Source organism: Candoia aspera, chromosome 3 (assembly GCF_035149785.1).
Source record: "Candoia aspera isolate rCanAsp1 chromosome 3, rCanAsp1.hap2, whole genome shotgun sequence".
Taxonomy (NCBI): domain Eukaryota; kingdom Metazoa; phylum Chordata; class Lepidosauria; order Squamata; family Boidae; genus Candoia; species Candoia aspera.
Window position 1 is genome coordinate 107,474,509 of NC_086155.1, and position 23,595 is coordinate 107,498,103.

General features: G+C 37.3%; 1 protein-coding gene across 2 annotated transcripts in view; it reads right to left on the bottom strand.

The window, feature by feature from the left end:
* RABGAP1L (RAB GTPase activating protein 1 like) overlaps positions 1–23,595 on the bottom strand; it is a 170,550-nt gene that overhangs the window by 135,756 nt on the left and 11,199 nt on the right. For both annotated transcript variants that reach the window (XM_063298498.1, XM_063298499.1), the window contains 9 exons: positions 22,396–22,588; positions 21,372–21,582; positions 19,811–19,985; positions 16,464–16,624; positions 15,938–16,048; positions 9,088–9,154; positions 7,875–7,977; positions 7,332–7,498; positions 1,032–1,176 (listed from right to left, as the gene is read on the bottom strand). In XM_063298498.1, coding sequence (XP_063154568.1) covers positions 1,032–1,176; positions 7,332–7,498; positions 7,875–7,977; positions 9,088–9,154; positions 15,938–16,048; positions 16,464–16,624; positions 19,811–19,985; positions 21,372–21,582; positions 22,396–22,579 — 1,324 coding nt within the window. In that variant the 5' untranslated portion in view covers positions 22,580–22,588. Of the gene's footprint in view, positions 1–1,031; positions 1,177–7,331; positions 7,499–7,874; positions 7,978–9,087; positions 9,155–15,937; positions 16,049–16,463; positions 16,625–19,810; positions 19,986–21,371; positions 21,583–22,395; positions 22,589–23,595 lie in introns of those variants that run through there.

Consider the following 23,595-nt stretch of genomic DNA (forward strand, 5'->3'; position numbering starts at 1 on the left):
ACAAGTGACCCTGGGCAGTACTGATCCCAGACAGCTCCTCAATAAACTGAGATGAAAGAGTAGAAGACAAGGCCTGAGAAAGACATACTGTAGAATGAATATGGCCAAATATGGGCAGAAGTCTACACTACGTCAGTAAGGGCAACAAAGTGTTGGTAGTTTTCTGCCCTTATTGCATCTTTCTCCCTTACTGTGGAACAGTTTGTTCCCAGGGTTAGGATGGCCCCTTCCCTACCGTCTTTTTGAAAGACATTCAGAATTATGCTTTTCCACCAGGCCTTTGGGGCAAAGCATTGGAAGAATCCAAATTAAAGGAGTAGATCAGGAAGCAAGGAGCACAGCAACACAGATCCAACGTTGACAAGTTGTATCCAACAGAAGGGCTGTCATTGGCAGCTTTCTTAAATAGGCCAGATGCAGATGTGGCTCAGTTATGGAGGCTGGTGTCTTTGTCCCTTGAAGAACCAAGCAGATTGCCCTTGCTTAGCTCTCCAAAACTGCCAATACACCCAGCCAGGACCTGGCCCCTGGTCACCTGACTCCTCGTGTATCTGCTCCTGCTGATTATCTGCTATATCAGCCTAAGATGGTTCACAACTGCCAGTTCCTGAGACTGCTAACTTGCTGGATCAGGCCCCTCAGCCTTTGACTCAGAGGAATGAGAGGAATCTATATCACTCATGAAATCTTTGCAAACATCTGCTAGTAAGATTGCAGAGATTCTTTTTTTTTTTTACAGTACTAGATTGTACTGAGGATCTTAAGGGGTCAGAATGTTTCCTGTTCAAGCATAAAAGCAACTTGATTATATTCCATATTAAAAATAATAAAGTTGATTATTCTATGAGCCAGAATAGAAATAATTTTGGCTACAGGTTAATATACATCTGCCTTCCATCAAAAATAGTTTCTCACATACGGTTCAAGGCCAACCAAGGGGAAGAATGCATTCTTAGCAAACACAGTTCTGAAGAGACTATTGAATACAGCATAGTCCATACAGGAATTACAAAAGTCCATGTTACTCTCACCCTCTTCAGCATCATCCTCTTGTGAAGAAATTTGATCAGCAAAGCTTAGTGGACTAATTGCTTCTTCCTCTCTTTCGGAACTGCGATGTAGACTCACGACTTCATAGATTGCATCTCCAGCATTTGTACTGCCTTTCCCTTCACACTAAATACAAATGACAAAGCCACATTTTAGCCTAAGCAACTCTAAATACTAAATTGATTCTTCCATTTTTTCCTGTATAAGAATGAAAAAAGTAGTAAGTTGAGTAAAAAAAACAAACCAATTCTGTTGCCTTGACTCTATTAAGCCACTACTGTTGCTTGCTAACACTGTAGCTAGTTTAAAGCTTGATATGCTAAGAAAACAAAAAGAAAGAGTACATGTTCATAGTAAAGGAAGTTAAATAAAACAAGCAGAGTAAAATATAATGCAGCCCACTCGAAGAATAATTTATTTTTTCTGCCTGAAACACTTTGCTGCCTGAAGCAGAGGAGCGAAAGTACCCATGCAAAATATCCAAAGCCAGCCAAGTTCATTAAGCAGAAAATCTATAAACTCCTCCCCACTGTCTATACTGAGGAGTAAAAAATACTGTAATTATATGTTAATAACAAATGATTCACGTCTGTTCAGGAAAGTACTGCTCCAGGCAGGCTCTGAACCCTATCTAATAGTAGGGCCAGCTCCCAGGCAGCCATTCAGATGCAATATTACAAACAATAATGATGGCAACCTCAAAATAAAGAAGTTACCTGCCAAAAATCTGAGTGAACCGGACGGCCTGACTGATGCCTAAAACGTAACAAAAAAGGTTCTAGGTGAATCTTCCTTAGATGGAGTTCCACAATTCAGTTATTCCTTTTCAGGGAGTTACATAGCTCTATATAGTATATGCTGCACTCTGACTTATGGGTATTTAACAGAGGGGAAATCCATTTATTTTGGAATGCAAACTTAATTTTATGATTAAGCAGGAATTCTTCTCAAAGGTTGCAGAGCTCCAAATCGTTAAATAACACTACGAGCTGGATGTAGTTTGATTTCTCTAGCCTTATAAGCATATCCTGATAGAAAGGGCAGGGTTTTTTTCCCCTGCATATTGCAATAATCCCAGTTCATTATGCTGTTCATTTTACTTCCACTTATGCAAATTGCTCTTCAAGGCAAACAAGGCATTTTGAACCATCATTAGCTGGACTTGATGGGCTCCATCAAAATTCATGTCTTGCAGGAAAGCTGATAGGCTTAAAACAGAATGCTATTTCTATCCATCTTCTTTTTTTTTAATGCTGGAATTAATGTTTTAAATTTAAGGAAACCCTGAGTTTGCAATATTGCATCCAGCTATCACATTCTGAACCTCTAACAGAAATACCAAATGCTTATACTTCTAACAGAATATACTCAATTCTGAATTGAAAAGAAGTTATATATGTTTCTCTGATCTGAGGAGTTTAAGTAAACTGCTATATTTTCTCTGGGGTACAGCCCTTATTGTGGACAAGCCCCCACCCATGCTTACAGCATCCTTGTATACTCAGACTCTTCCATTGTTTTAATAAAAAATGTAACATGCAAATTGCTTTAAAATATAGTTTTTCTGTTTCAAAACTCATTATTCATTTTAATTGTATTTATGCTGTTTCAATTCTGTTTCTATAAACCATTCTGATCTGTTAACAGAGTGGGTAGCATACAAGCAAGTCAAACGAACAAACAAACAAAAAAAGCACTTGGCTGCAGACCCGGCAGGAGAGACTCAAATCCTTACTTGCCGTATCTGAAATAAATTTTCTTAAGCCAAATCTCTCTTTTGGCAGAGGACCTACCATCCTGAGTAACATAAGGTCAAGCATTTAAATTCAGGACCTTTTACATTTTGGAGATGGATCCAATCATGCACTAATAAAGCCTGGTCCAGAAGGGGCTCAGCCTCATGACAAACCTTGTGAACAAGCAGCATTAAGGACAGAGAGCAGCCCAAGGGCACAATCATTTTCAGGACAGCAGTTAACTTTGCACTGGCCTGCCAGGTGTCCCAGTCAAAAAAGGGGGTTGAGGACGTGGAAGGACTAAGTGCTGAAACTGCCAATGAAAGGAGGACAAGGCTCTTCTCCTCTGATATTCCAGCACGAGGAGAGAGCTAAAAGAGAAGGATTTGGGAGCAGCAGGTAGAAGGACATGTCTCCAGGAGGCTCAGTGTCCAAGCCTGGGGCTACCTCCCACTTTCAGGGAGACAAAGTTAGGAATTATTTTCAGACTGGGATAGGCTAATATGGATGGGGTATAGATAAATTGAGGAAAAAAGTGAATTTGTTACAAAACCCATTTTTACTCATTACACAAAAGCCTGATTTTCCTTTGTTCCTATGTCAGCCAACTGTCTGTACTATCCTATGTCTTCCACACACTCCAACCAGTTATGCTACCTTATGAACTTGAAGAATTTCTAAACCCTCAAAGGGGTGTAGTGATGACAACAGGACAATAACATACTAAATGGAAGAAAGTAAAGCTAAACAAGGAGGGTATACAACAGGCCAAGACAAAAACTAAACTGGACTTCATTTATTTACCTGGATTTAATTAGTTACCTACATTGTCCATTAGGACTAAGCCTCAGTTTATCCACATCCAATCTCCAGTGGTTCCCTTCCAGGTTCCCTTCCAGGAACATTCAATTAGATAAGGCCAGAACCACTCAAATCAGGTCCCTAATCAGCTTTTTAGGGGGAGATGGGCGGTGATAGAAATGTGAATAAAAATCCCAGAAGGATACTGTTATGAAGGGTCTCATACGACATCAAGAAATCCCATAGAACAAACAGGAATTGATTTCCCCTGTCTCATTCCTGGCATAAGTCCAGCATAAAAGCAGTCTGAATAAAAAGATGGGATATAGATTTAAAAATAATTTTAAAAACTAACTTTACCTTCACCATTTGTCTTGTTCAGCATACCAAAATTCTGACAGCCTTTAGACTGTTTATTTGTTAAGACACTGAATTACTATTTAAATAAAATAAAACTAGCAACCCTTCTGAATTAGAGCTGTTAAAGAGCCAAAGTCTCCTATTAAAACATAAACTACAAAGTAATTAAGATCTCACAGTTTCATTAAAAACATGTAGCATTTATTTTCATAAGGGTGTATTAAGAATGTACCCTATAAATGTTTTCAACCAGTCTAGAAATAAAAAGGTTAAAACGTACAGAAGTCTAAGTTTTCAAGAACACTTCGGTCCTTGAAACTCTTTCAGAATCTCGTAAAAAGGAGCTATTTTTCAAATATGGTAAAGTATCAAGCTGGCATCAAAAAGCAATAGATAAATGCATTAATAAAAAGAGCAATATGCTGCATTTACTCTTTTGACATGAGAAATAGAATTTCCTTTAAGCAGTATAATTTGCTGTAGTTTAGCCTCACCAGCAAAAAAGGAGTATTTCATGAAACTGGCTCTCCTGAATCTTTCAAAGCAAACAAATCATGTCAAGCCTAAAGCAGCAGAGTGACCTACAGGAGATTTATTGTTGCTATTCTTATGAGCGAAAATTCTCTACTCTACTGCTTTCCAGACAATCAATCTCCCTGTTAGTATGCAAAATGCTAAAAAGAAAAGTCTTCATACTCAATAGGATGTGTTCTACAAGTAAAAAAGAAACACACAGAAAAATTTAATGAGTATAGAACTTAGTGCCTCAAGAATCTCAGTGTTTCTTTTCAGATTGTCAGCTTTAATGAATACAAAACTGGGCTTGTAAATTTAAGTTACACTGATTAACCTTTGGAGGTGGCATGCAGCATGGGGCTAAGGAAGCTGTCCAGAAGGGTGGAAGAGGACTTCCATGTCCTATGTAGCACCTTGCTTCTCTCTCTTAAGGATCAGAAGCAAAAAAGAGCAAATTTTAATTTCAACAAAACCTTCAAATGTGCTTCCTTTAAATCTGTTTGTAACTTATCCCTCCCTTATTGTAACAAGGATAAAAGCAGCACTGGGAGGGAGATACATATCACAAAGACATATGTTGGAGTCATAGAATTTTATCTGGCTGTCATTATTAAATGTTCAGGGAGAGGCCCCATTGGGTTCAGTGCAATTGATTCCCAGGGTGGCCACACAATTCTTGCTTGGGAGTGGGGGTGCTGAATTCCATGGGCTTTGTTTCTGACCCGCCAGGTGTGGGAGTGCAGTCAAAGGTAGTGGTCCTGTGCTCACTGAACAGGCCGCTGGGCATGTTCCTTTGTTTGTAGTTTGTTTTGATGCTGTCACCATTGGCCATGAAGCTTATCACTATTGCAGAAGTGCAAGTGGAGTTTGTGGAGCTTGAGTTTGTCACCATTTTGAAGCAGAAGGATTCTGGACTGCTGCAAGTTTCCTTCCTAAGCAGGATTCTCCACGACACACACTGCTTCCATGGGGATGCTGCCTATGCTTGGACTGCGATAGTTTTTCTCAGTTGTGAAACTTACAAGTTTGTGTTGAGGTTGGGGTGGGCTGGTGGGTATTTTCAGGCAATGCTGGGTTTGGCTTACTCTCAGGGTATGAAATCAGTTGTTGATGTTTTTGGTGGTAGGGAGCATTGCCAAATGGATGATTAAATTGGGGTGGCAAGATATGGTTCTTTTTTTGCAAGGGGGGTTATTTGAAAAATGTATGTTTGTGGCAATCCATGATGTGCTTCATTTTTTATTTACTGGAAACTTTTGTATTGGTATACTAGTATATTGTGATATTCATAGTAATCTGAGTTTGCAACCCCTGAACTAGACATCATATCAGCAATCTAAAAACAGCATTGTTTTAGCCAGTGTATCTCCACAGCATATTACATAATTGTAATTATAATATGATCTGTCTGTATTGGTTACAATTCTGGCTACTGAAACTGGAAGAAGATAAAGATGCTTCGTCTTCTTCAAAAACAGACCCACATAACTTACTACAATATAGAATTGGAAGGTTATCAGGACATTACTCATCAAAGTTACAGATAACCCACTTGCTCCAAAAGCATATGGAGTTGATCCACTATCTTCTCTAAGAACTTGCCACAAATCCATACATTAGTGATTGAATAATGTTACAGGTATCCTCACTTACTGACCATTCATTCAGCAACCATTCGAAGTTACGATGGCACTGAATGAGTGCTACTTACAACAAGTCCTCAAAGTTGCGGCCATCGCAGAGCCCCCCCCCCCGACACATGATTGCGATTTGGGCGCTTGGCAACTGGCACTCACAACAGTTGCAGTGTCCCACAGTCATGTGATTGCCTTTTGCAACCTGCACAGCCAGCTTCAAACAAGCAAAGTCAATGGGGAAGCCATTAATGGATAAATTATTTTTATTTTTATTTATTTTATTTTATTTTCTATCCCACCTTTATTATTTTTATAAATAACTCAAGGCAGCAAACATACCTAATACTCCTTCCTCCTCCTAGTTTCCCCACAACAACAACCCTGTGAGGTGAGTTGGGCTGAGTGTGTGTGACTGGCTCAAGGTCACCCAGCCGGTTTTCATGTCTAAGGCGGGGCTAGAACTCACAGCCTCCTGGTTTCTAGCCCGTTGCCTTAACCACTAGACCAAACTGGCTCCTTTTATATTATATTGTTTGTTTTTGTTTTAATTGCGTACACTGCCCAGAGTCACATGCAAGTGAAATTGGCGGTTATAAAAATTCAATAAATAAATAAATAAGCTGGCAGGAAGTTGCAAGTCCCGGTCATGTGACGTTGTGCTTAACAACCTGCGGTGATTCACTTTAACAAGAGACTCAGGTCCACGTTCCATTTGCCTATAAACTTTTATTCCCAACCCTTAATTTACACAGCATTTCGCAGCTGGAACTGACAAACTGATGTTGTAAGTCAGGTACGGTCATGTGACATTTCACTTTACAAACAAACATGTTCCTTAGCAACGGAGCTGTCAGTCCCAGAGCTGCAGTTGGTAAGTGAGGACTACCTGTATTATTCTTATCCTTAGACAATTCCTCCTGGCTCATTAACAGTTGAGAAGGGCAGGGATCAAAAATAAAGATGGACCACATCCAACTAATCTATAGATATGTCACTCAATAAGGGAACAAACAGGACAATCAATCCTCCAATTCTCAGCTCTCAAAGAAAACTGCCAATTTGTCCTACTGAAAAAGGCATTTCTCCCTCTCTGGTTTTTTTCACAGGTTAACCATTTGCCTATAAACTTTTATTCCCAACCCTTAATTTACACAGCGTTTTGCAAAATATATATAGACAATGAAAACCCCTCCCAACTCATTACGTTATTTCTCGTTTTATTAAAAATTACCTGTTTTAATTTCATATAGAATGTTTTTGTGTAAGTTTTCCTGCTGAAGTACCAGAAGCGTTCATTGGCTGGATATACACGCACAAGTGTCTCTAACAGAAAACGAACAGGCTCCACCACTTCTGTGACTACCATATCTACTGCCACAGTCATGTATACACGCTTATCTGTAGCACACAAAGAAAATTAAATTTCACATTAAATTACAATAACAATAACGTATACCCATATAATGATATGTTTGGAAACCTTGTAATTTCTACTCTGCTGAGATTCTTCTCTTGTATAACTCCATACTGCTGTTTCATAATGTTGCCTCTTACTTGCTCTTCCCGTTTCTCCAAAGTCCCACCTCTATTTACGCATCAGATCTGACTTTTTTAATGCAACATATAATCCTCCATCTACTGCTTTATAAATAATTGCATATACTATATCCTAATGTAACGCATGAAGAACCCTATTAAAGCAGAAGGCTACACAATATATCTAATTCCCTTCTAATAATGTGATCACAGAATAGCATTTAAAATGCATAATTACCCTTAGGAGTTTCTTCATTTAAGACTAAAAAGATAGGCATATTAGGATTCCAAAGACCAGTTATTACGTAAGCTTTACCATCAGAGCTTTTTCCCATGGACTCCTAAGAACAAAAAACAGGATTTTTTCAGGATTACTCTTCAATTTTCAGTGTTGTGTCTATACAACTAAAAAGCATAATAAACATGTTAAAATAAGTCCAATCTTTAGTCTTGTTCAACAAGTTCCCATAAGTTGCTTTCAATTTGCCATTCATTTTAATAATGGTTTATTTGAGTACAGGAATGTAATACTACAGAGCCTACAAATAAAGCACATTTAGCTGAAAATTGCAAATTTGTATGGAAATTTCTAAGTCTCACATCTCACATATGATACTCGTGAAAATACTGGCATCAAAAATATGCCATATCTTTGTATTATGAAGTTGGATTATGCCTATGTATATATAAGTAGTCCTATCTACGTCAACTGAACTATTATTACAAAGTATCTTCCTGGTAGCTGCTAAATTTCCATATCCTCATTATTCATGTGAAATACATAGCTAAGTAGTCTGGACAATTACATTTGGAGCAAAGGGTTAAGAAAGTTGTTTTTTTATTTTTTGGAAGCCTGCTGGATTCAATGTATTGGAAATTATTTAGGACATCTTCAGCTTCACTAATTTTGTGCCATCATTTGGGTTTCTCTGCAATCTGGCTAGGAGTCGAATCTGATTCTTCTGCTGGCATATCTCTGCCTGCTAGCAGACTGCTTTATCACTCAAACCCTGTTTTATCCTATTCCCCTCAAGTTGACAACATTTTCAGCTAGGACTGTCCTTGCTAATCTACATAAATTTGATAAGGTGATGAGAGCTACTTGAAAATCACCAAGTTAAAGACCTTTTCATGCAGTAAATATATCTCCTAGCCTGTTGTGATATTACCTGAAAATTCATGGGCTTTCTTTAATGAGGGGTTCAGTCTCATACAGGAAATATGGCATCCAGCAATCAGCAATTAATCAAGGAAACTACACAACTACTACTGAAGAATATTTTAGAAGCATAACTGTTTTATACTTTCATGACAAAAGAAACAAAAAAAAAATTCCACTTCTGATTCCAGAAGGCTATATTTCGAATGAAAACAATGGATTCTTTGACAGAGCAAATTTAGGCCAAAATGAATACTATCACATAAGCTTTTACCGGTTAGAGAATTATTACCATATCCAGTAAGTGCATGTCACTGTTTTTGACATTTCGACCTGGACTTAGCAGCATCCCGAAGCACCTGCAATCAGTATTAGTGAACATAAGAAAAAGTCAAGTTTAAAACACTGGATTGTATACTGATGTTATAGAGCACAATTATCCATTTAAACAGGGCAGTCAAAGTCTGATTCAGGTCCTATCAAGAAATATTTTAGTGACTAACCAGTGAAGCCTAACCAATTGTTTGCTTGAGTCTGATAACACCATGGGTAGGAAAAGGTGGAATAACTGGAGGCAGCTTTATCTAGTAGGTAATTAATCTTGTTAGAAAGAAAATATAATCTAATCACAGCTACTTTAAATTAAATTAAGAAGTCAAACTTACTCTGAGGTTCCATTCTGGTTTGCAGGCAGATAGGACACACAACAAAGATTTAAGCTAACTTCTGGTTAAATACAAAGCTAGTAAAAAGCTCTACACTATTCCAAGAAGAACCCTTCTAAGATTCAAAATGCAGAACATTACTGAAACAATGCTCCAAAGGAGAAGTAGTATAAATTAGCAAAAGAGAAATGTAGTGGTTAGAAGAAAATTCCAGAAGAATGAGTCAAACCACATCCAATAAGTATCTTTGGCTACAATGGAGAGATGACAAATGAAAAACAATGCATTAAGGATATATACTGCCTCAGATATTAAAAAGAGGTGCTCCAGAACAAGGAGAAAGGAAAATGTGGTACTCATTTACAACTTATTAAAGCAACTCTGTCTAGTTCTAGGATTGCAGAGCTGCTGTGGGGAGGCTTCCATTGTAGCTACATGATTCTGGAAACAGATGAGGTTGCTTTAATTAGCTGCAAAAAAGTGCTGCATTCACATTGCTGCATATTATAAAGCACTTTTCCATACTGAATTCAAAACACTGCACAGTCCTACTGTCAGGATGGAATATTCTGCCAGAGTTTGGTAATGGGATTTGTAGTAACTAGTTTAGCACACCTGTAGGGTTGTTGGGAATGCTTTGTAGTTTTGAATTAGGCATGCAGAACCATTAGGATTGTTGATTAGTGTCAGGATGGAATAAACATCCTGCCAGTATGTTTATGGGATTTGTAGTAATTAGTTTAGTATATTTGTGGAGTCATTAGGAATGCTTTGAAACAGCAGTCAGGCGTGCCTGCAGGGCAGTTAGGAATGTATATTCATCACAGTGTTATCAACTTAGTACTGAAGCATTTGTAGCTGGGAAGGAAGAAGCTATGAAGGTGTGGGGAGGGGTTGTCACAGAGTGAATCTCCCATGGGGGTGGGGAGCTGGGGTGAAAGTGGAGAATATAACTGGCAAGTTGCATGGGCTTTTCCAGTCTAGCCTTTACATGGAAATGATCACTTGTACTGAAGAAAGATCTCTTTCATATCCTTTAATGGCTTCTGGTAAGGGTCTTTGAATTAATAGCAAACAGGATCAGGACCATCACACCTACCATGTAATGTTATCTGACAAAAATTGCAAATGCAAACTTCATCTTGCAGTTGAGTCAAAAGGCAAAACACAGCTATCATCTACCTTACAACACCCAAATTTAATTTTGTAGAAACAATGATACTACAGTCTTGGGGCAATGGGAAAGCCATAATTGGGGTGCTGAAGGGTTGCCCTTTCCTGCAAGATAGGTATTAGTCACCTATTGATTCTGGATTTTATTTTCTGACAGATCACCACAGCTATTATTGCTCTGTATTTACCCTGGAATATTCCATAACTGGTCTTCCAGTACAGAACGCGTGTACAGATGAAGGATAGTGTAAACCATCTGAAGGACTGTACTTTAAGGGGGTTTAATCCCTTCCAACCAGTAGATAATATTACACAGTTTTCCTTAGTTTACTGTCTATAAGCACAACATTCAAAGTTACTCTCTGCCTTTATTGATAAGCAAACGATTTATGAATTAATAACACTACATCTAATACAAGTATGTAAGTTTCAGCATTTACATGATGACATCATCATGTACTTGTCATTTGTCCATTTGGTGTTTTTTTTCCTGCTTTCCTGCCCTTTAATAACTCAGGACCCTTGCTACAGCTGAGAAACAGATTGGCTTAATGTCTTTCTGTTTTTGGAGTTGCGGGGAGCCACCTTGACTTTGGTCCTGAATGTTACATGAAACCTGGCAGCAATTGCTGACAAACGCATTCAGTCTACAAGTATCACAAATGGAGTTTTTACTTTTGTTTGATGTATCAACATGGCTACTATCGCAATAGGAGTATCTTTAATGTCTATATTAGAAGCTTAGGCAGCTTAAGGCCCATTTGCTTAAAAGTTTGCCTCTGCAACATGTTCAGTGTCTCCATTAAGATCAACTCGGAAATCCCAGCTTGTGATCCCACCAGTAGATCTGGTTCATAATGCAGTGGCTAGAGTAGGATCTTCCCAGTGGTGGTAGACAATTACTAATTATCAAGAGACATTTAGCTGTCACTCATTTTCTCTGACAACTACTCCAGGCCACAATGTCTTTTAAATTGCCTGTTTTGAATATTTATGTTTATTGTTTTTAAGTATTGTTTCTTTTATTCTGCTTTATTGTTTTCTTGCTCCAGACAAGTAAAACTGAACTGAATTAAAATGAAATGAAATGAAAATTGCCTCTCCAAAAAATCTCCCTTCTAAATAAAAAATGATAAAGGTGGGTTAGTCTACTTGCTCTCCTACTAGCTAACCAAAACAGAACTTCAAAGTAAGCTCAACTTCTCATTTGGTGCTGGAAGGTAAGAAAAAGGATATTTTACCTTCCAGGATGGGAGGAGGAAAAAAACCATATTCTTACAGGATCTCCTTCTATAAAAGTTCAGAAAAACTGTAATTAAATAGTACCATTACAGGTAGTCCTCACTTGCCAACCACTCTTTTAGAGACCTTTCAAAGTTATGACAGTAATGAAAAAATAACTTTATGGCCAATGTACAACCATTTACAACCTTCTCAGCATCCCACAGTCATGTGATCACCATTACCGTCAATATGCATTGTTCTGTGCCTGACCTGTGTTTTTTCCTTCTTTTCCCCTTGAGAGCAAAGAGATTGGAGTAGAAGGGATTGCAATAGAGTAAGCTGTTTGCTCTTCCACACATCGAAAGCAATGAGATCACACTGGCAGTCTAGGGCTGGGAGTGGTGAGCGCACTATGCAAACAGCTTACTCTCTTGAGTTCCCTTCCTCTCCAATCTCTCCATTCTGCGGTTGGGGGAGAAGAAAAAGCATGCAATTTCTGTAGGCAATCTCTCCTTTGCCTGACCCTTCCCCCCACCACAGAGTGGAGAGACTGGAAAGGATTGCAGGAGAGTATGCTGTTTGCTCTTCTACACACTGAAAGCAGTGTAATTGCACCAGCAGCAGGAAAGGGTCAAGAAGAGATTTTAAGAGAGTACTGTAAGCTCTTTGCATAGCATGCCTGCGGCTTCCAGCCCCAGGCTGCCAGAGTGATTGTATTGCTTTTGACGTGTAGAAGAGCAAACACCTTACATAATGTCCCACTCAGTAATCACTTTGCTTAGTGTTGGAATTGCGGGTCCCAATTAGGGTCGTTCAGCAAGGACTATCTGTAGCAAAAGTGAGGGGGAGGGAGTTACAGATAGGTACAATGGCATTAATAACTAGGCTACTGAGGTTGTCATTTAGGAAGGGAGAGAGAAAAGCCAAAAGAATAGTTTCCTAACATAGGAGACACTAAAATTTATCTTTATGATTTTTTGGACATTGTGTTTGTGCAGAAGTTTCCTCCAATGAAAAAAAAATTAGGCAAAAATTAACCAATTTATAATCTATTACTGTCACTGAATATTAATTTTTGATATAAACAAGAGTCTGTGTACAGACAAACCAGACCTTAAAAAATGCATTCAATTAAAAAGAAGTCCAGATTTATGCAGAAACAACTATGACAATCATCTACCAAATAGGTTTTGTAAGTGGAATGTTGAAAAATTTGAGAAAAAAGCATCCTGTGAACTATAGTACTATGGTGAGGGTCCAAGTAATAAAACTATGAACTGGAGAGGGGAAGTTGGGTACTCCTGAAAAAGTACTTAATTTGTCTCATTATTCATAGCATTATCAGGTATTAAAAAAGAGTTAAATATTATAAAAGCTACCTACTTGAAAAAAATTTAAAATATCGAGGATTGTAGCAAAACAATTTTTCTTCTACGGAACCTATGAAAATTTTCAAAGTGATTCTCAAAAATTGTTTTGCAAAGAGATCAAAATTGATTTTCCTACAATTCATACTTTGCCTGTCTTAACTTCCTCCAGCATTGTAGTTATTTAAGAGGAAAAATTGAAGAGATAAAAAGCATGCTTAATATCAAAGGGATTTCACAGCTCCATTTCTAATCCCTGATCCATGCATGACCATACAAATGCATATTAAATATGGGCAATCCAAGATCCATTGCAAGATCAGACCTTAGATCAACAGTATAGCAATGAAATGTTTTTGCTTCAGATGTTAAAGATCTCCACCTCCAGTTAAAAAAAAGCCCTAGAGCAATAAAAGTATACCAAAATGAATGATGAACAATTACAGTTCTGTTGCTTAAAAAAATTCACACTGCTTTATAAAAATCAGATCTTAATAAGAACTCAATATGAAACTAAGCACTGTTTTCAAATCTTATGGTAAGGTTGCCATCTAGAGGAGATTCTTTTATAATGCAATCTTTTGATACGGTTCTCAAATCTTTTTCGAAAATATTTAAAACTAGTGGACATGAAACAGGATCCACAATTTTCAGACAGCTTTTTATTTGCTTAAAAGGAAAGCAATCTGATTCAAAATTGTGGCAGTACAGGAAAACAAATTCAAACTTCTTCCATTTCTTTGTTCAAGGTGTCACCTTGAAAAAAAAGGTACCTTCCCCACTTGAAAATGGCAGCTTCTGGATGAGGGCTAAATAATTTAAAACCTGAGAAAGCCTAAGATATCTTCAGCATCATTGTCCAAATCTAACACATTCAGAATCACGCTACACAGCTATTTTTAGGGAAAAAGAGACCAGTGAGAAATCCAGTCACAGGTCTCAGGTAGTATATTAATTCAACCATTTTATAATCTGAATTAGAATAATTCTCCACATTAGAAAGAACATTTTAAAAGTTATGCTTCCTGAGTATTTTGATATGTCAAAATCTATCTTTAATAGTCCTTTACAACACATGAAAAATGTTCTAATAAATCCTGGATGCAGTACTGGATCATATTTAGTGAACTCAGTATTGGGTAGTGAAACAATCATAAGCTGTATACTAAAATGTGTCGCTTACCAACCAAAAAACAATTCTAGAGAGCTTACAAAATATTTTTTTAAAAGTATGCAAAATATTTTAAAATATAATAAATGTAACAAATCAATAGCAAATATTGAGGACAAACAATATAAGTTGGTGGACAAAGCTATTAGGATAGCTTGCTGGAGGGTATTGCTGATTTTGTACTCCACATTAAGCTTTAATGTGATTTGTTTAGTCTTGGTTTAGCATAACATGTGAACTTAGCCACTATGATGGCTTAGCTATATATGTGAACCAAATTGCTTATGCCTATTTCAGCAATCATGATTACATTGAACTATGTTAACCTGAACTGTCAACCAAGCTTTTGTAGAAAAATCCAAATGACATTATTACTATTAAGATACTAACAGTTCAATAATCATGTTAAACTTAATAAGAAATCTGAATCAATACATGAATTCCAAGATACCTATACAGATAAAATCTTACACAAACTACATTTTAAATTCTGTATTCAATACATTTTTGATGATGCCAGGATTAACATTATCAAGAAGCTGGAAAACATAAAATCTAATAATAGGTAGAGGAGAGAGAATCTGTTGATAAAACACAAAAGATTTTTGGTGCATACCCCAGGAGCCCCCAAAGTCAGAGATTTTATTTACAAAAAATATTTTTACAATGTCTTTTAAGTCAAAGGCTTTACAAGGCAGCTTGGAATCAGTCGTTTTAATTTTAAAACCATACAAGATATGGCTATCCAAATTTAAACATGGAGTAGCAAATAAAATATATAACTAGTATTAAAACTTTCAGCAAAAAGGATACAAAAACCAAGCTTTAGGATCCATTTAAGAAGAAATATTGAAAGGGGGGGGAGGTGCCAAAAAAATTGCACACATTTGGGATCCTTGGTTAAAAGGTTCTGTCCCTGTTGGCCTACGAACTGATCTTTCCCAGTGTGCACCAAACAAGATTAGGCAGGCTCATACAGGTAAACAATCCTTCATACAACCCAGACTATACAGTTTAGAGCACTAAAGATACAGTATATACTCGTATATACACACTACACTTGCCAATAATTTTTGGTGTCAAAATGCACCCAAAAAATTGTGTTCAGCTTCTCCTCAAATAGACTTATCCACGACGATATATGGTACGTTTTTCCCTCAGCTTTTTATCCCATATATCCTTGTGGATAAGCAGACCCTCAAATTTTTAACCAAAATACCTTGGAAAATGTGCCATCCGCAGATAAGCTAATTGTGAAATTAAAACATATGAAAATTTCAAGGGTGGCACATTTTTCATGGTATTTTGGTTAAAAATTCAAAGATTGGCTAATCCGTGGATGGGCTTATACACGAGTATATATGGTAAACACTTCAAATTAGGATCACAAACTAACTAGTAACCAAACACAAATGGTAAAACAGTGATGCAAAATTCACTCACCCTCCAGTATTTAAAAGATGTTTTTGTATTTTGGAAAGACATTGAAAATATTACAAACATTACAAAGCACTGTTAATGACACATGGTAGCTATTATTACCTTTCAATGGCTAATTCTTTGTTGGAAATCTGCTGTATAGTGATCACAACCTTCTTCTCAAGGCCTTGCTTTAGTTTGAAGTAAAATTTTTCTCTATCTTTTGGTACTGGACTGAAGAAGAATAACATTCCATCAACATCTGTTCAACAGCGAACTCTAATAAAAATTCTGATTAAAAAATAAGTCCATCTGCTTCATTAAAACTATCAGACCAAAGCCATAAAATAAAATGTTTTACATACTGTAGGTAAGCTTCAGCTCACTATTCAAAAGACTGTTTATCCCAACATTGCCTTTGGTTTCTACAAATCTCACAAGTTTGGGAATATATAATCTATTTTCTTAACTATGATAAGCTGCCTTTCTCTCCATTAATCCTTGCATTCTGTTGGGAACACATATATTTTGAATTCCTTGGAGGAAGGCATGAAGCAAACTGTACAAATAGGCAAAGTTAATTTACTTTCACAGGTTTAAATGACTTAGATTTTTTTCTCTCCACTATTTCATCATTTCTTCCATATACCTGTAATTTCCTTTACCATCATCTTCTTTGACCTCTAAAGAAACAGTGAACATGAATATATCACTGTCAGGACTTGAAACAATAGCATCCTTCACATTATCTGATGCTTGTTTGGAGGAACGTTTGAATGCTGTTAAGAAACTATACAAAATTCGGCTGACCTAAAAAGAAACACAGGAGGAGAGAAGGGCATAAAAGATAATTTAGAGAGAAGGGAGAAAGTTTAGAAAAACCAATAATTTATGATGCAAAATCAAAATGTACAACTCTTACATATATATATTTAAGTAATTATTTTACATTATTATTTTATATATTATTATTCATTTACAGAGATAATAACTATTTGCAATTTATTTGCAAATTGCAAATACAATATGCTGATCTTAGAAGTCTTCCAATTCTAGTACATCAGAAGAACTACAAAGTGTATCTAATCAAATATAAAAAGCTAAGCACAGCATAAACAACGGCTTAATAGTCAACTGAACAATAAACCATATCTAATTGCTTGGCAGAAAAATCTGTTATTATAAACATTCTTGAATAGCAATCTGCATTTAGGCTCTAATAGGAAACCTATAGTTCTTCAATTGCTGGTAAAAAGTAATGCCCACCATCTCTTACCAAAATTATGCCAGCAGGATCTTTGTGACTGGTAGTTCAGAAAAATCTGAAGAGCCACAGGCTCCCTGAACTTAGGCTATCATTCAAATCCTCACTGAAAACAGTAAATTTTACTTTTGAGTGAACATATTTAAGATCACATAGTTATTCAAATGATAAAACAGTGTACATTCTCAGTTTTTGAAGGACACTGAAGTAAAAATTAGCCACATTTGGATTATTTGCAAACCTTTAAAATATAACAGAAGACATATAGACAGAAAAAAATAAAAGGTACAAAGAAATTACTTGGTAAATTTCTCATCAAACAACATCCAAGGGCCACTTTACAGGACAAATAGCAGCTACTTGGCAGTACTTCCAGAGCATGCCTTCCCTTAGGAAAAGTGTGTAGTAGGTGAAGCACTGGATATGTATTTGAATGTGATCCCAGTTGGGCATTCAGCTCCCCAAGAATCAACTTTGCTTGCCCAATGCTTTTCCCAAGCGAAATGGGAGATTTAAAGCAAGCTTCTGCTTTCAGGTGCTCCCTCGGGAGATGATGAATGGATCAGGGATACAAGAGGAATTATTAATGCCTCTTTGTGGGAGTGGGTGGTACCACCTGCCTTGTAGGAGGCCTTTTTCAAGATGCCATCTTTGGGCCCAACAGTGTTGGATAACTTTCATCCAGTCTCCAATCTTCCCTTTTTAGGGAAGGTTGTTGAGATGGTAACTGGAGCTCAGATGCAGAGGACCCTGGATGAAGCGGATTATCTGGACCTTTTTCAGGCTGGGTTCAGTCTGGCTTACAGTACTAAGATGGCATTGGTTCTGCTTGTAGGTGATCTCTGGAGGGCTTGGGACAGAGGTGGTACAACCAGCCTGGCCTTCCTGGATCTCTCGGTGGTTTTCAATTCCATCAACCACAATATCTTTCTGCACCGGTTTGGGGGATTGGGAGGGGGAGACATAGTTTTATAGTGATTCTCCTCTTTCCTCTGTGGCCAGTTCCAGTCAAAGTTGTGGTGGGGAGTTGTCTAACCCTAGGCCCCTGCAATCTGGGTGCTTCAGGGCTTAGGTCTCTCACTGCTCCTCATTAACATCTACATGAAAACACTGGGTGAGGTCATTTGACAGCATGGGCTTCAGAATCATCAGTAGACTGATGATACCCAGTTATACATTTCTACCCTGGCCAAGCAGGTGATGCTGTTTCAGTGCTGACCCAGTACCTGGAGGCTGTGAGAGTCTGGGTGGGGAGTAACCAGAGTCACTGCCATTTCTGGAAAATTACTTTACATAAATGAAAGTACTGAAAAGGAAGGAAAAAGTGGAGAGAGAAATATGTAGTAATACAGCCTAACAAAACAAATACTGACGAAGAGCCTGATGTGCAGTTTGTCTTTAGTTCACACTGTTGTGCTGTGTGAGCAATCCCCACCTAATAGTTACAATGGGCATGTTTTGGAAAGCAAACAGCATTTTATTACTCACAAAGAAACAAACAAAAACTACTTTTAAGTCTTAAGAGATCTCAAAGTGACACTTTTAGGAACCTTAGCAAGATAGAGGGGCTTTGGGGGTTTGGTCTCCCTGGATCTGGTGATATGTTGACTCTCAACAGGGTAGCACTTCCCCAAACAGAACTGGGGTGCAACTTGGGGTCCTTCTGGAGTTGTGACTCCTGCTTGTGGAGCAGGTGATAGCCATACCTAGATGGGACCTTTGCACAGCTTCATCTTCTATGCCTATTCCTGGACCAGGAAGTCTTGTTCAAGGTCACTCATGATTGGATTACTGCAACACAGTCTAGCTCCCCTTGAAGACTACTTGGAAGTTACAACTGGTCCAGAATGCAGCAGCACACACAATGTTGCCCCCCCCATTTGCCCATACTACACAGCGGTTATGTGAGCTGCACTGGCTCCCAGTTTCTTTCCAGGTGCAATTCAAGATACTGGTTTTCACAGAGCCAGGTTATTTGCAGGATTGCCTCTCCCTGAGGGCATCTGCCAGCAGCACCAGGTCAGAAACAGTGGACGTGCTCCAGTCCGTTCCTTCAAATGTTACCATCTGGTGGGACCTAGGAAGTGTGCCTTTTCTGTAGCAGCACCTGTCCTGTGGAACACCCTTCCTGTCCTAACAGTCAGAAATCACGCTGAGATGAGGAGTAGGTCTCTAGTGTTTATTACTGCTACATAAAACAGAATCCTAACAAACTGAAGAAGCGTGGGAAAAACCCAGACAGCTAAACCCCAAAAGTTAAGGTGGGTCTGATCTGTGTCTCTTTGAATGGCTGCTTAATTCCTCAGTACTACGCATGCATTTTCCCCCCTGGATAGAGGCCCCCTCCTGCTCCCCATTAGTACTCATGACACTTCCCTTGGGATCTGGCATGCACCCACCCTTTTAGCCTTCTGTAAAAAGCTGGCTCTTCGCCCAAGCATTGGAACAGCACAAGGTCGGAGCTCAGGGATTGTATTGGTGGATGTACTGGAGAGTGTTGGTTGAGGCTCCACATTTTGGTCTACTGTTGTTTGGTTTTTGATTATTGTCGTAAGCTGCCCAGAGTTGTTAACATAAGAGGGGTGGTTATATAAGTCTTTTAAAGAAATAAGCAGCTTTGCTCAATGTTCTGCAGAGAGATGCAACAGTCTGGTGAATCAGACATTTCCCATCCATAACTTAGTATTTCAATAATGCTTTCTGAAACAATAATACTTATGCTTTCTACTTACTGCCTCTTTAATTTCACAAGAGAAGACATGAATTTGAAACTCATCAGTGCCAGAGTAATTCTCAGTAAACGCAAAGCAGTCACATTCCAAAGTCCCATTTTGCCCACGGACACAGAACAACACTTTGTAGATTGGGAAAGAAGCAATTTCTGTACTGCTGGACTGATCTATTATTCTAAATGAAATGAAGAAAATTGAAAAACCTTTGTAATTCAGTAAGAAATAATAATTTCTTTGCTATTTTTGATATCTCTATCCAATCTGAGAAATGCCTAAAGTGTCCACGAAATGGCATATTCCAGTTAAGGTATTTAAATATTAATAAATTTCAGAATACTGTAATATGTTATTTTTTCAATCACATGACAGGAAAATACATGTGTTATTGTTCAGTTTTATCATTTATATCCTGAATAGATTTTAGTGCAATAGATTTTACACCTACTATATGTAGGAATTCTTAACAGTGTCTGGATATTCATAATTTCATCACAACTGCCTTCTTTGACATGTATTTCAGCATTAAGATCACTTTCACTGTATACTTTTTTCCTTTTTTATTTGCACCCATTTTCTTTTGTTTTTCTTTTTCGCTTCACCTACTTGCTAAAAATACAGGTTATTAGGATACATCTAAGGATAACATTTAATGTACATAATTAAGTGGATTATATTAGATTATATTATTATAAAATTACAGAAAAAGGAAAGAAAAAAATAGAAATGTAATTCCTTTCCTTCAATCTTCTACACCGTAGTTCCCTGAGATTCATAGGTAGGCACACAGAACCAGCCTCCAACATATGTGGTATTTCCCTGTTCAATCACTGCTAGCACATGAACAGAAAGAAAACCTTCACTGGATGAGGCCAAAAGCCCATCTAATCCAGCACTGTCACATCCAGGAAGTTACAATCATGGAGAAAAAGAGAGTAGCCCTCCTGGTAGCAACTAGTATTTAACATATATAACACAGTCTATAATTGAATAGGTGACATAATGTCATCAAGACCCCAGCTGTCGATAACCCTCTCCTTTGTGATTTTGTCCAATATAGTTTCAAATCCACCAGATGGTATGATATTTCATATTAAAACAAGTATCCATAGAAAGGTGGATATTTATCTACCTACATGCACTATTTTCATATGTTCTACATTAAATTTCATTGTAGTTCTTGTTCTAGTAAAAGCACAAAGGGTGCCTTACTTGGATCATAGAACTTCAACCAACTCTGGAAACAGCCTCTGCTCAAGAAAAACAAGTTGAGCTTATAAAGCTGCTACAAATGCCAACACCCTTTTGCTTTATGGTCTAGGCTGGAACTAAAGCCACTTGCTCTCCTAATCAGCTATCTGAGTACCAGCAACTACACACTGCAAACATCCAGGCAACATTTGGGGAACTTGAAAAGAAAGATGGGAATTAGATATGGTCTTCAAAAAACAAGAGAGTCTCCTGAGCAACCTGAAGTTCCTACAGGAAGCAGGAATCCACTCCTGTCCTGTTCTTAAACAAATTTGGATACCCCGCACATTCTCATAAGAAATATCCAGCTCACCTAACAGAACCATCTGGAATATTTGGTACATAGAGAGTTACAGGAGATGGTGAATGACTTGAGTTTTTCAATGATGCCATGGCACACAAGGCCTCTGCTTCATTGCGGGGAGCAGAAACTTTCATACATCCAAGGTATAACAGTTTGTTGAATAATACACTATCTTCTTCTGAAGGTACAGTGGGAGAATGAGATGTCTGCAGTGAAATTTCTGAAAGGGAACGCAATTCAACAATTAGCCAATATTCATTGTAAGGAGTCATTCATAATGACAGAATCATAACCACAGCAATGTTCTTGTGCAGCCTCTAAAATCTGTTCCAAGATTATAGCTGATCATTGTTATATTGATATTCCTGACCTCCAAGTGCATAATGACCACCAAAGAATCTTATAATAATTTTAAGTTCCTTTTTTGTAAACTAAAGCAATTTTACAGTGTGTTTTAAAGGTACTTACAACTATCCCCAATCTGTCATTGTGGCTACCAAGATCCATCAAATGCTTTATGCAAAAACTTTTTAATGGCAAAGAATGCACTTGTTGACTACCCTGCAGTTATTTCACCTCGGAATGCTGCAGTGTCAATGTCAAATCTGAACATTTTCCAAAAACTGCCTTTGTGTGTTATTTTCAGTAGCTAGGCTGAAACAAATATTAAATATATTTTGAGTATTTTCTAATGTTTCAGGACTGTTTTATCAATATTTTTTCCAAGCTGTTATTTCTGAGTATATCTTTATGGTAGTTTACTTGCGATGGGGTGGGGGGTGTTCTTGTAATGAAACTCAGGTAATAATAAGGCTGCACTAGACCATTCCAGAGCAAATACATTTCAAGCAGCTTTCCTCTTAATATTTCTGCTTCTTAAAGACATGAAAATGAAGAACAAAAAACATAAATGTAAAATTCAGCTATTTTTTCACCAAAGGCAGACATTGTAGGAATAGGAACACTCATCTTGAATGTTTTTACCTTTTCCTACATATCTCATTTAATATTTACAAAATATTTCTGCTAATACCTGTGGTGGGAGGATCAAGTGGAAGATGCATAGAGCATTGGTTGCCAGAAACCTCTTCAAAATATTGTTGGCAACTACCACTCAAATCCACAGAATCAGAAATACTTTCTTGCGGGCCTTTGTCAAAATCCTTTAGCATCTCTTCCATGGCTTGTGTTATTTGTTCTCCTTCATCTGGAAACATCTATAATTTCTTTAAAAAGAAACATATTTTTCATGAAACTGGAAACACTTCCAAAGAACTATTTTTTTTTAATGAAAATTGCATGTCCATTTCAAAATTCTGACCTTTTTGTCACAAGAATCAAAACTAACAGCAAAATTACTTCCAATTAGTTACTGAATAACTAAATAAGTTTATCTTTTTATTACTAAAACCTTTCAGTCTTCTATGGGTTATAATTTTACAATGTCCAAAACCAAATGAATATTTGGGGAGGAATGGGAATACCATCACATCATACTTTATGAAATACAGAGATTTAACAAGTTCAGATAATATCTACAATCTGCCTCTCATGTAAGATACTGACAATGATGTGTTATTCTATAGATGGCTGGGAACAAAATTAGAAATTTTGCATATTTGGTGATCTCAAGATTTAACTTGACACTGTATAACTCTCGTTGTATTTACAATTTTAAATACATAGTTGCTCTTCCAAGCAGCAGTTCAAGATTAAAATGAGCACCAAATAGCTATCTGATTTATTAACAGTGATAAATTAAAAATTCAACCAGTTTACTATATCATATATTACAAAATAGTCCAGTAAACCATTCTAAGCTACAAAAGCTTTATTAAAATGTTTTAAACAAATACACACTACAGCAAGTTTACAGTACCGTAAACTCACTGATTATGTCACATGGTCTTCAGCAACACAATTGGTTAAAGAGCATCAACTGTATAAATGCATTTAGGAGCCATTCAAATATTAAATGTAGTTATCATAATACACTGAAAATGTAGAAATAACTCATGCATTTGGATTAAATTAAATGCTATATGCTTCTTTTAATTGACCTAAGGACAATACAAGAATATGAAGCTGTTGACTAAGTCCTTCTTAACATCCAAAGAGGTCAAATAAGGCTATATATTTGCCCTCATGCTGTTCAACCTATGTGCTAACTTGGTGATTGAAAGAATAAACTCTGAACTTCACCCACAAAATCTGGCAAACAACCAGCAATGTT